The 12926-nt window shown below is 37.0% G+C and overlaps 1 protein-coding gene across 2 annotated transcripts in view; it reads right to left on the bottom strand.

Annotated features, from left to right (window-relative positions):
- Positions 1 to 12926, bottom strand: part of LOC147405911 (Vacuolar sorting protein 39) — a 37665-nt gene that overhangs the window by 12873 nt on the left and 11866 nt on the right. Inside the window, exons 2-6 of one of the 2 annotated variants that reach the window (XM_086433797.1) lie at positions 7683 to 7958; positions 3352 to 3548; positions 3121 to 3262; positions 2623 to 2883; positions 2063 to 2135 (exon numbers count right to left, since the gene is read on the bottom strand). In XM_086433797.1, coding sequence (XP_086289923.1) covers positions 2063 to 2135; positions 2623 to 2883; positions 3121 to 3262; positions 3352 to 3548; positions 7683 to 7958 — 949 coding nt within the window. The remainder of the gene's footprint in view (positions 1 to 2062; positions 2136 to 2622; positions 2884 to 3120; positions 3263 to 3351; positions 3549 to 7682; positions 7959 to 12926) is intronic. The other variant, XM_086433799.1, reaches the window with a different exon arrangement.

Below are 12926 nucleotides of genomic sequence, written 5' to 3'. Positions count from 1 at the left end.
GTTTGCTATCTTTGCAAAGCGTGAATTAAGTCAGCCCATCCATTGTTCTTTAATCTAAAATACTTGGACTTATTAAGTATCCCTCTTTCATGTATCTTTATGTTTTCCAAAATTCAGTATTTTCCCTCTTTCAAAATTGGAAAATCAAAGAGTTGAAGAAAAAGAAAAAAGGAATTTGTTGATGATTGCCTTCTTTGCTATTTGTTGGGGGGATTTGGAAAGAGAAAAGAATAGTAGATTATTCAAATGGAATGAGCATTACTGGGATATTTGTTCCTTTCGTGTAATGTCTTTCCAGAATTTAGGGGGCATGTTTTTTGAAGATTTTCTTTTCAGATGGGTATCGATTTGTAGCTTTGTAGTTTTGGCATTTGCTTTGCTTTCCCCCTTGCACTTCAATCAGTTTCTACCCACAGGAACTACTTTCTAAAATAAATATGTTAGAACTTAGAATAATAGAAATCTACTAATACTAAGTACTTTTAATCCTCTAACACTTTTTATCAAACTATAAAATGGAAAATCATTCTAAGAAACTCCAATAAACCTACTAGTGAGACTCATGTTAGTGGTTTGACCGCAAGGGTCGTCTTCCAGCTCTAGTTCACCTCTGAGGGGGTATGGGGGGTCTTTGAAGAATCATTCATTTAAGCTGAAGACGCCTGTGCAAAGAAACCCAAATATCCTTCCCATACATGATTCCCTCCCGTATGGAGCCACCGTCGCAGTATAGCATGGCATGCCTCAATTGTTCCCCACACTTTTAGGCAGAGGACTCTCCTTTTTGGGAGCCTAATAGGCATTGCGGCGACAATAGGCCTTCATCGAGTCACCGATTGCTTACTTTCAGTGATCACTTTCTTGTACCGAGTGCCTTTATGTTTCAACAGGTGTTTAGTTCGAGAATGCAATTTTAGTATCATTTTTTCCCCTAAGACCGAATCTCCACTCATAATGGATACTAGACAAGAGATAGAGCAGGTAAAAGCTTTCCAAACAAGTCTGAAACAAAGGTTTCATGATTTTTAAGGTACTCAAATGAAAGGAACTACAGTGTTTGATCACTAGAATCATAAATAAAAAGAAATACAAACATTTGACTGTATGCCCTTAGGGTTTCTTCAACAAGCAAACAATAGTTGATACCTCGTTCTAGGTCGGGTGCGATCATGTAGTTGTGCAGTTGTTTGCATGAGATCTAGATAAAGATTATCTTCTCTTTTAGTTCTGTTGTCAGAGAGGACGAGAAAAATAGATTCTCTCTTTTTTTTAAGTAGCTACAGGAACTTGAATTTATGCCCTTAGGGAATCCTCAATAAGAGCGTGTCATGATTTGGGGAGGGACACCCACAACACGATTAAGCGAATTGTAGTAGTAAAAGACATAGGAATACAAATGTAACTTGAACTCGCTCTTTAGATAGATGCCTGCTCACAGCCATGAGCCCTGCCTCCCCATACTACCAAAAGGAGGGGAGGATTAAAGGGGTTCATACAGCCGTGAGTCTGACCGACCAAGTCCAGATCTGCATAAGAGTAAGAAGTTATCAGGAAGTAGCAGAACGAGAAACCCAGTCGTTTTCTTTGTAAGACAGAACAGTGAAAAAACTCTCTTTTAGACTATATGAACAGCAAAACTCCTGCTACTTCAGTTGTTGAACAAGCACAAGAAACCCCATCTTTTAGGGCTGCACAAGCAGACCAAAATATCCCTTTAATGCAATGAACTTTGTCTATTGTTAGATGGCTGTAATGGGCTTTAGAATGGGCTGAAATTGGACTCAACAATGGGCCCAAAAGAACTCCAGATTTCCTAGAAACCATAAACCTCATTACCAACCTACCCACTTACACACCAGCAGTCACACTCCAAATTACAAAATTTTCCCCAAGGAGAAGAAAATTCAGACCAATGAATCTCATTCTAGCACATATTCAGTTGGGATGATTAACCAGTACAAACTACAATAATGGTGCGAGAGAAGTGATAAATGGCCAAAACAAAATATCTAAGTTAAAAAAAACTAATGAATATGAGGATCTTCTCAAAGCTTGGAATTACCTGGAGAGAGCTGATTGGCTCTTTTCTCCGATGTTAAAACTTGCACTGCAAGTTCCTGGTCCACATCTGCAATCTAATGACAAGATCCACAGCCAATTGATTAATTACTGAATGATTAAGACTAGCCTCGCAAACTTAGCAAGATTTCAAATTTCACCAAGGGTCCTTGAGCTCACTTAGTGGCATCCAAAAACATGATCCGATGCTATAGGGTTGTAGAGGTCAAATTTCTATGAACTTTTGAGGAAACAAAAGTTATATTTCACCATTAAATTTTAATTTCAAATTTGGCAGTTTGGGGGAAGTTTGGTAGCAGTCCATTTTCAAAACGTTGGATCAAGTCCAAAAATAAGTGTTAGTTTTTATTTTATTTTATCTTTGGATCTTAGTTTTTACATGAAATCCAGAGGGCTGTGGTGTTGGATTGCCAATGTGGTAATTCATTTGAGCAAAAAGACCCTTTGTAAGATTTAAAATTGTACTAAGTAGGAAAGTGTTTTTCTTACTGAATTCATGATGCAAGAAAGTTAAAACAACTGTCAATTAGTTCGAGAACAAACCCAATCAAGATGCTGAAGAACCATGTCCTGATCAGATGACTCCTCAAGAAGCTTTGATGCCTCAATTGCAGAGGTCTTCTGACCAGATATCACATTCGTACATGTAGTTTCGAGCGCAGGGTCTTTCCACAGTCCTGATGAATAATTCTTTGCCAAAATACGCCAGATCACAAGCGCCTTAGAGCTCATTCCTTTACTTGTATAGAGGAAGGCAAGCGTCCGTAAATGCCCAGAATCGTCTAATAAAGTTTCTAACTCCTCCTGCACCGCCCATGCAATTGGCAGGGTCATCCTTCAAACAGGCTTCTGACAACGGCCTCTCTGCTTTGCAGTAAATAGGAATACTAGGATTCCGCTGCTTACCAACATACACACATAGTGCATGGCATTGAGGCCTATAATCACTAAATTTTGACCACACAACTAACAAAAGACATGCATACCTCAAGATCGAAACCAATGTATAAGATAAAAATATAAATAACAAATTGGTCATACCACGACACAACTATTCTCAGAAGATGCCAACTTCTCCATATCATCTACACGATCAAGCGCTCTGTAGAGGTACATTAGAAGAGTGTCGACCCCCTCTCTTACAGAAGGAGATAGATCCTTACACCGGGATACTTGTAGAAACCTAAGGCACATAAAAATAACGTTTTTTTGGAAAAGTTAAAACCTATCACACCCATGCACCCACCCATCCATGCATGCACATGAACAAACCTGATGATATTTTTAATTGCACCCTCCAATAAATCAGCTCTGCTTGGTGTATTCAAAAGAAAATCTTCATAGGCTGTAGTCTCTACACCTGCTTTTCTAAGAAATATAGCTCTCTGAATAGCCATCAAACCATCATCCACAACATCTTCAAGAGGTACAGGGGGAGGATGCAAGCCCCAATAACGATTCCGTGGAACCTAAAAGAGACAGATTTAGTTTCAATTCTAGACACCGTCATGATGAGATCACATGCATCAACTACTAACTATAAGTAACTAGAACAGTAATACTCGTAGTCAGTTTCTCTCTTTATCGTAAGTATAAATTTATAGTTGAAATAGGAGGAAAGAATAAAATATTACAACAAAATTACAGCAAAAGAAACAGAAATTTTGAAATGTGCCCAAGCAAAGAATACCCTCCACAAGTCCCGGAAAGGGCATACCACCTATTATAACCAAGAGTAATAATCTCATTCACCCTATTACATGAATTTTCCGCAAAATTTTGGGACGATGGACTCTACTCACACCACCCTTACCTAAGGAGACCTTGAGATACATAATTGCTTCTTTTTTTTATAGTTGATATTAGGGTGAGAAGAATTCCAGAAAAAGTTTGTCAAGTCTCATAATGAGAGCTTGGCAGGAATTTATATTAACTGATAAAGTGAATGGACATAAATGCCCTTACATATAAACATAGAAAAAAAGAAAAAACTAACACTACTAAACTAAATTATTTTTAATACTCCCCCTCAAGTTGAGGCAAACATATCAACTAAATCCAGTTTAACAAGATGAGATTGAGTGACAGAAGGACCAACAGATTTCGTAAGCATGTTGACAAGTTGATCTTAAGAAGGTAAGAAGACTGTCTGAAGATCACCAAATCAAACTTTCTCCCTAAGAATGTGAATAATGAACCTCAATATGCTTAGTTCTTTCGTGAAGAACTGAGTCAGAAACAAGCATGATAGCAGACTTGTCGTTACAAAACAAAGTATAAGAACCAGAAATAGGAAATCCCAACTCTATCAGTAAATATTGAATCCAAATTAGCTCACATGTGCCAAGGGCCATAGCACAATACTCAACTTCAACAGAAGAACAAGAAACTACATTATGTTTCTTACTTTTCCACGAGATAAGGTTATCACCATAAAAAGTACAGAAACTAGAGGTAGATCTCTTATCTGTGAGAAAACCAACATAATCAATATATGTAAAACAAGACAAATGCGACTGAGAAATGGAAGAGTAGAAAAGCCTAAGACCAAGACACGATTTCAGGTAGCAAATACGATAAACGGCATCAAGGTGAGAAGTACGAGGAGTATGCATGAACTGGTTGACCACACTAACCACAAAGGACAAGTCCGGTGTAGTATTAGTCAGATAAATCAGACTACCTACAAGCCTCTGATAAGAAAAATGATCCGATAAAATATTACCAGAGTCAGCATGAAGACGATGATTCTGATCCATAGGTGAGAAAGTAGGACGACAACCAAGCATCCCAATTTCCTGAAGAAGATCCAATGTGTATTTACACTGAGATAGCGAAATACCATGGAAAGAGTAGGCCACTTCTATTCCCAAGAAGTACTTGAGTAGACCCAAGTCCTTAACCTAAAAAACACGATCCAATAACACCGTAACTCTGTCAATCCACTGTGCATCATCACCAGTAAAAATAATATCATCCACATAAACCAAGAAATGGTGCAAGGTCATCCACTCCTCAACAAATAAAGTAGGTAAGATCCAAATTTAGGCGGTTTACTCTTTTCTCTTCATCACGCAGACCCACCAACTCCTCTTTTCTATTCAAAGCAAATATATCATCCAATAGGGATTTCTTCCTAACCTTTATCCTACCAAAGCACTCTAAATTCCAAATTTTCAACTTGTCCTTCAACTCCTTCAACTTCCTCCTAAAGATCGTCCCCAGTCTACCAAGCACTTCAAAACTACTCCAACTCAAGGAAACCTTCATGCTTTAACCACATATTTTCAAAGCGAAAAGGGGTTTGGCCCCTTAAATCTAACCCAACCTCCAAATTATAGGCAATCTGAAACAAGCTTAGGGATTAATGATTGGATGACCGAACCAAATAAGTCTTCCCAACTAATACTCACCAAAAACCTATCCAAGTCAGATAAAGTTGGGATGTTCTGGTTATAGGACCATGCGTAACAAGCACCCCCCAAAGGTAAGTCTACCAAATCATTCCTATTAACTAACTCAACAAATTTCCTCATACTTGAGGCACAAACACGACCGTCTTTCTTCTCAAAAGCAAACTGAATCGTGTTAAAATCACCTCTCAAGTACCAAAGACTATCCCAAAAGATTCTACATCTTCCAATTATCCTCAAAATTGATCACGTTCCCAAACTTTCATCGGGGCGTAAATACCCGATAAAGCCCACTTCTAGGTTGACCCAACACAGTTACACAAAATAGAAATTGAAAAGGGCCCAATCAAATGCTCTCTAACAATCACATATCTGGTATCCCACATCACAATAATCCCTCAGCAGAACCAAACGCAAGAAAAGCCAACCACCTCACAGTGTCTACTCCCCATACATCTAAGATGACAGAACCATAAATAGACTCCAACTTCAATGCTTGAAAAATCACTACACGAGGATTTTGTTACCTAACTATTTGCTTCACTAAAGCCTTTTTGCGGCGATTACTCAAACCCTTAACATTCCAAGACAAAATCTTAACTAACATTGAGAACCTGCTAACCCCTAAATCTTCTCCTACTTCCTCCAAATTTCAAAGGAAACTCATTCACATCTTTCTCCAAATTTCCCACCTCCTGAGTGCCTCCCCCTACATTTCTTCTTATTTGAAGCTTCTTCAACCTCCTTTTCCTCTAATTGAAGTTGACTCAAGGTTGTTAAAAGCGCTAAATGGGGCCCAGGTGACAAAAAAAACACTTTTTTTTTAGATTTATTAAAAAAAATGCACAAAATAATAAATAGAAAAAAAATAATGACAAATATGTAATTGCCAAGGTAACATCAACTAATTAGCAAACTTGCAAGTCAAAAATCAATTAAAACCTGTAACCCAACAAGTCAACCAAATAGTAGCAATTTAAAATCCACCAAAGTAACAATTAAGAAAAACATGTAAATAGAGTATCGTCAATTAAATTTTCATAAATATCAACAAAATTAACAAAAATCCCCTAACCTAAAGTCAATACTGTCCCCATCCCTCCAGTTGACTGGAGCATTGTCAATTGAGATATGAACAAAATAGAAAGTAAGCCCTAGCTTTCAACTTTGAGAAGTCTTAGAAGTATAAATGCTAAAAATATTTTTTTATAAAGTCCTCAAAGTTTTTGTGAATATTTTAGACATCCCTATGTTTTAAAAAATCTAATAAGACATCCTAGACCGTGGTCTTCTTGAAAAGACTAAAGAAAAAAGAGTTTTAAAAAAAAAAAAACCCGTTTTAAGCGTTGGGTGCCTAGGTGCCTAAGTAGGCTAGGAGGACGCTTTGGGTCTAACCTGCCAAGATTACTATAGCAAATCAACACGATTTGTCTCGAAGACACAACTGATCCTGACCTTAGCTTCCTTTCGAAAAAACATTCCAAGCTCCTTTCCCAACACGAATTTCACCAAAATTTGTCAGAATTAGACTCCCATAGGTACCCGAATATCAACACATGATCCAGAAGCCACCCAGACATCTCTTCTGCTAGAACTTTTCTCCTGGCATGTTTAATCTCTTCTGACCTTTCTTGCCCCCCTTCCACAGTACTCTGAATTTCTGACCAAATTAAGTCCTTGATCCACACAATCAAAAGCCTTCTTGTCCCTATTTTCTAGATTCCTCCCAAGCGAAGGAACGGGACTAGGTCCAAAAGAAGGAGACAATTGAGAGCTCGAAGTACCCAGCCTCTCTCTAAGAAAGCCTGCCTCACTAGGATACCTTTTGACTTTCCATGGGGTCCCCTGGATTTGGAAAGCAGAGCAACGGAAGCACGAACCAATGTGAGCGACTCACCCGAACCGTACAAGCTTAGGGATGAACCCTAGAGAAAACAAAAGGAATCGAAGGACCACGCAATAGGGCAAGACAAGAAATTCGCAACAAATAAGGTCTATTTTCTCAAAACTAAATATATCCTAGACATGTTTGCCTGGTGAAATTGCTACTCACAGTTGGTATAAGCCAGTTGGGGGGGTTATTTATGTATGTATGTATTTGTGGGTGTGTGATAAACATTTGCTGATTTTATCCTAATCATGGCAATTGTTAGAAATATATGGGGGAGAAGACAAAAAGAAAAGAAATACCAGCAAGGACCAACGATTCGGATCTCGCATTATAAAAGGAAAAATTTCAGATGGCTGCATTGTTTCTGACTGCAAGAAATGATTTACTGCTTCCTCAAAATGCAAGCCAAAAAGTAAGAGAAATCCCACTTGAGCATGAACGAAGGAAAGCATTTCCTTCGTCATTTCACCTTCACACTTAAGCTCTTCCACCAAAGTTATGGCTTCCTTCAAACTCTTCTTCCTCAACAGGTCTTTAATCTGTTCTTCAGCAGATATTTTCCGAAAGCAAATAACCTGTAAAAAAATGAAGATGAATTTCTGGTGAAAAAGAAATAAGCAGAATGCTTACTTAACAGTTCTTAATCTAAAAATTCACACATCGAGTCTAGGATAAATTGAACTGAACATGATGCACGACATACAAAAATATACTTGTGCATGTTTATCTGTTTGCAATTGCAGCTTTCCATTGCAAACAGTCGCAGGGGTCTAAAAGCTTTTACTTGAGCTTTAAATTCGTATTGTTGGTCCAAAGCAAGGAAAAAGTTGTGTTGCTTCAAGTCTACATACTGTGTAAAACCCATGTCAAATCACTTCACATGGATCTGACTTTGTTGATTCTGATTCATGCTATGGAATTGAAATAATATATAGCCCTAGATAGAGTTGAATGACAAAATAGGATTCATGTTCTGGAGTCATGAGGGATAAATTCAGGACTCTTCCCCCAAGGTGACAGTAGCTTCCCAGTCCTTGAAACTTCCTCCACTAGTTGTCATTTGTCACGCATGCACGCACACACGCGTGCGCGCAAGCAGCCAAAAGCATTAACAATGATGCCCACATTGTAACCAACGAAAGCACCAAATGGTCTTTCCGCAGAGACTTCCTGTGTATAGGGCTGGATGTATCCGGAAGAGAAAACAACAAAGCATGTTTTCCTATTAAGGCAAGAAAATGGTGTGCAGCCATTAACAGTAAAACAATTACTGAATCATCAATCCAGACCTATGTTACCTGATTTGTCAGTTTGCTCAGTTTTAATTCAGGTTCGTGGTCACCACTCTAAAATGAACCCAGTTCTTAGAGGTAGTTTCATAGAGGGCATTTAAATCATTTATGTTAGTCTCAGATAAGAAGATCTAGATCAAGGTGGCATGTCATCAGTTTGAAAACACAGAGATATCTAAAATTGGAAAGGAAAATATATATATATATATGGAGGGATTCAATATTTTCAAAAACGAGGTGTATATCTAATATTGATCGAGTAAGTTAGTTGTTTCCACAAACCCAAATCGAATTGCGAATCAATTTTCTTTATTGGTCCACGGTTCTGTATTGTAGGAACAAATCCGGTAACACAGATCCAGACCATGGTCTTGACTCCTCAACATCTTGAATTTCTTTCAAAACCATGAAAACACCCTCAATCTCAACATCAATTCTAGTCTTTTTTCTGCATTACAACTACAACAACACAATTACTACCAATCCTCAGTGATTCAAACTCATTGGATTTCACACCATTTCCCTAATTCCTCATCCTAACTTGTGAAGAAACGGCTGACTAGCAATTGATGTTTAGGAATGAGGGACACCATCTCCGAACAACTCTAAATTTGATGAATTGATCCCACCACATAATACCCTCACTCCTTTGGAAAACTGTTTTTTTATACCTTGGATATCCAAGCCTCTTAGAGCACTCAACTAATCCCACAGGGCACGTATGTCACCCCGCAACATCTTGAATTGCGAATCAATTTTCTTTATTGGTCTGCAGTTTCGTATTGTACGAATGAATCCAGTAACACAGGTCCAGACCATGGACTTGACTCAACATCTTGAATTTCTTTCAAAACCATGAAAACACACTCAATCTCAATGTCAATTCTAGCCTTTTTCTGCATTACAACTACAACAACACAATTGCTACCAATCCTCAGAGATTCAAACTCATTGGATTTCACACCATTTCCCTAATTCCTTCTCGTAACTTGTGAAGAAACGGCTGACTAGCAATTGATGTTTAGGAACGAGGGACACCACCACTAAACAACTCTGAATTTGATGAGTTGACCCTGCCACATAATACCCTCACTCCTTTGGAAAGCTGTTTTTTTTTATACCTTGGATATCCAAGTCTCTTAGAGCACTCAACTAATCCCACAGGCCACGTATGTCACCCCTTCCACATTTACCAACTGTACTGAGATAAATCCCAAGAGGTGGCCATCAACTCCTTTGGAAAGCTTAACCACACAATAATAGTATTCAACAAAAAGATCAAGAATTCTTTCAATCATCACGCGAGCATGCATTGATTGCATCACACAATTGCTAACAGACACTGATCTTGTAAAGGAGAGAATGACATTTTCAATTTAAGCCCATTTACATAAACTAATGCGGAATGCAAATCAAGTCAACGGTCAAGGGTTCCGACGCAAAAATTTTAATTATTTAGGTTTAGATTTATCGTTTTATCATTCAAGATTATTTCAAATAAGTTATCTTTTAGTTTTGAGTTGTTTTAGGACTTTATTTTTATGTTTCTAGGGCTTATTTTCATGTTTTACTGGCTCATAGTCTTAATATAATACTTAAGGACAATTTAGTAACTTTAGTTTGTTTTGTATTTAAATTTATTAGGATTGAAAAATTAAGAGAAAGTTACGAAAATTAGGTCATTTTATTTGGTATTTTAATTTTATTAGGACTCTTGGTTGATTTTCCTTATTTATAGATTGTATTAGGGTTAATTGACGAAGAATAAATGGAATAAACAAATTAAAAAAGTTTCTGCTTTCTTTTGAATGTTGGTGCATTCAATGTGGTTGATACCATAGAAATCATTGAGGTGATTCCAAGGTAAATATATATTTTTTTTTTCTTTAATCTTCTTCTTATCCTCTATCTTCTTTTGTTTATTTGTGAGAGATAAGAAACCATCAAGAACCCTCAAATCCTTTCAAGAACCCAACCCATAAATTTTGTTTTATTGATTTTTCAAGAAATCTTGAATTCTTGAAGTCTTGGATTCTTGAATCTTCAAACCCCTTTCTTGATTTTTGAAACCTACAAACCTCAACCCTTAATTATTTATCCATTCTCTTAACCTTTAATCATTACCCTATAAACCTTAACCTTCACCCCTTTTCATCTATCTCGTCGTAATTGCAAGAAAAAAAATATATTTTACTTTTGGGTTTACCCTATCCTAACCCAAATCTTTAACCAAATTCCCTAAAGCCCCCTTATTTTATTTTCTCCCCTCGTTGTTTTGCATCATGAATATTTACTGGATCACAAAAAGGAGTTAGGGGGGAAGGGGGCTCGAGGAAGGCGATAAGTCCAACTTCAATTTCAATGAATCAATCTAGTTAAAATTGAATATTATAGAAATTGCTGAAGATTGGAATAAAGTAGTTGCATATACTAGATAGTGGAAAAGCTGACATTGTCTTTGAGGGATCAAAGTCTGCTACTAGTTCCAGAATAATTTGATCCTTCAAGTCATGCTTCACCATGAGATAAACTAAATCGCTATTGAAGTGCTCTTTTTCGATAGGCCAAAGATTTTATGTATAAAAAGAAAAAATAAAAAAAATAAAAAACAACCAATAACGGCAAAGGAGTTTAGAGACCAAAAGATAAATTATTTTAAGGATGATATTTTGGCATACCAATTTTGAAATAATTCCAACACCAAACAAAGAAAGCACCACGAGATACAGGATAAAGAAAAAAAAATAGAAGCCCAAACATCACTAGAATAAGAGCAATGAATAAGAAGTTGGTCAATAGATTCCCCCTTGACTTGCACATAAAACAATAGTTGACCGAAGGAATTCCCATTTTCATAATTATGTCAACGGTAGCGATTTTCCCAAGCAAGACTAACCAAATGAAAAAGGATATCTTGGAAGGAATTTTTGTCCCCCAGATGACCGATATCAGGAAAGAATTTTGACTAAAAGGCATCATTTATTGGTAAAAAGAATTCACAGAGAACATTTTATCTTTGCAAGCTTCCTAACTCTGAATGTCTTCAACCAAAAAGTTAATTTGATTTTGAGATAAACAAACGATTAGGCAAGAGACCTCTTGGATTTATCAATCATTAAATGATCCTCTGAAACCGAAATCCCATGGCATTTGATCCCCATATTGAATCATGAAATCCTTAATTGGGGTTTCTTTTTTAGTGAATAGGATAATAAATTTGGAAATTGAGATCTAAGGGGAAGAATTGACCAACGATCTTTCCAAAATCTAACTTTAGACCCCTTTCCAACACTAAAAGCAATCCTTGTTTGAAACTCCAGTAAAATCTTTTGAATCCCTCTCCATAAGACACAACCATAAGCAAGCGACCTAGACCCACTCTTCCAACCCAAGCTATCAACCCCATATTTTGCCTTCACAACATCCTTCTATAAACCATAGTTGTCCTCCCTAAATCTCCATAACCATTTTTCTAATAATGCCACTTTTCTTAGGGGGATAAAACCAGTTCCATTTTATCAAGTGGAGCTTCCTATTTCCTTCCTTATCATTCCATAAAGTCTCAAATCATCTTTTCTGATACACACTTCAACACTCTTAGGAATAGAGAATTAGTAAATTAGAATACTTGAAAGGGTTCTTTTGATCAATGTAACTTTCCCTCCCTTGGATAGATATTTCAATTTCCAAGAACCAAATTTTCTCCCTATTTGCTCAATAATTGGGTCTGAAATGATTTTACTTTTATAGGCAACCCCAAAATCAAATAATTCAATGGAATCAAATACAACACCCTTTTAGTATTTAACAGCCCTAGAAAATCATTAGGAGTAAAAAAACATCAATTTATAGGATAAGGTGTTGAATAACTCTTTTTAATTAGTATTTTGTGTCTTTTCACTTATTAGACTTTGTAATCCCTTTAAAGCCTAATTGGGACTTTGTAATTAATCAAGTTAGATTTCTCTCAATTCAATTTGATATCAGAGCCTACCCCCATTGACACCTTCTACCTCCATCGACCTCTTCTTTCTTATTACAAACTCCATCATCCCTCTCCTCCCTTACATCCATCTTCAACACCTCTAGTCTTTAGATTCAAACATCACCCCTATGGGAATTTTTTTATCGTATCATGCGATAGGAGTGTTAGAATACACTGCAACCTAAGGCAACAGCAGAGTTGCTGTTTTTTTTTGTGTTGTTAAGCCAAACAATGGCCATTGGACCATCCACAGAGACCTGCGGCAA

Source organism: Akebia trifoliata, chromosome 3 (assembly GCF_017979445.1).
Source record: "Akebia trifoliata isolate Shusen 1 chromosome 3, ASM1797944v1, whole genome shotgun sequence".
NCBI classification, from domain to species: domain Eukaryota; kingdom Viridiplantae; phylum Streptophyta; class Magnoliopsida; order Ranunculales; family Lardizabalaceae; genus Akebia; species Akebia trifoliata.
This window is presented reverse-complemented; position numbering and strand designations above follow the sequence as displayed.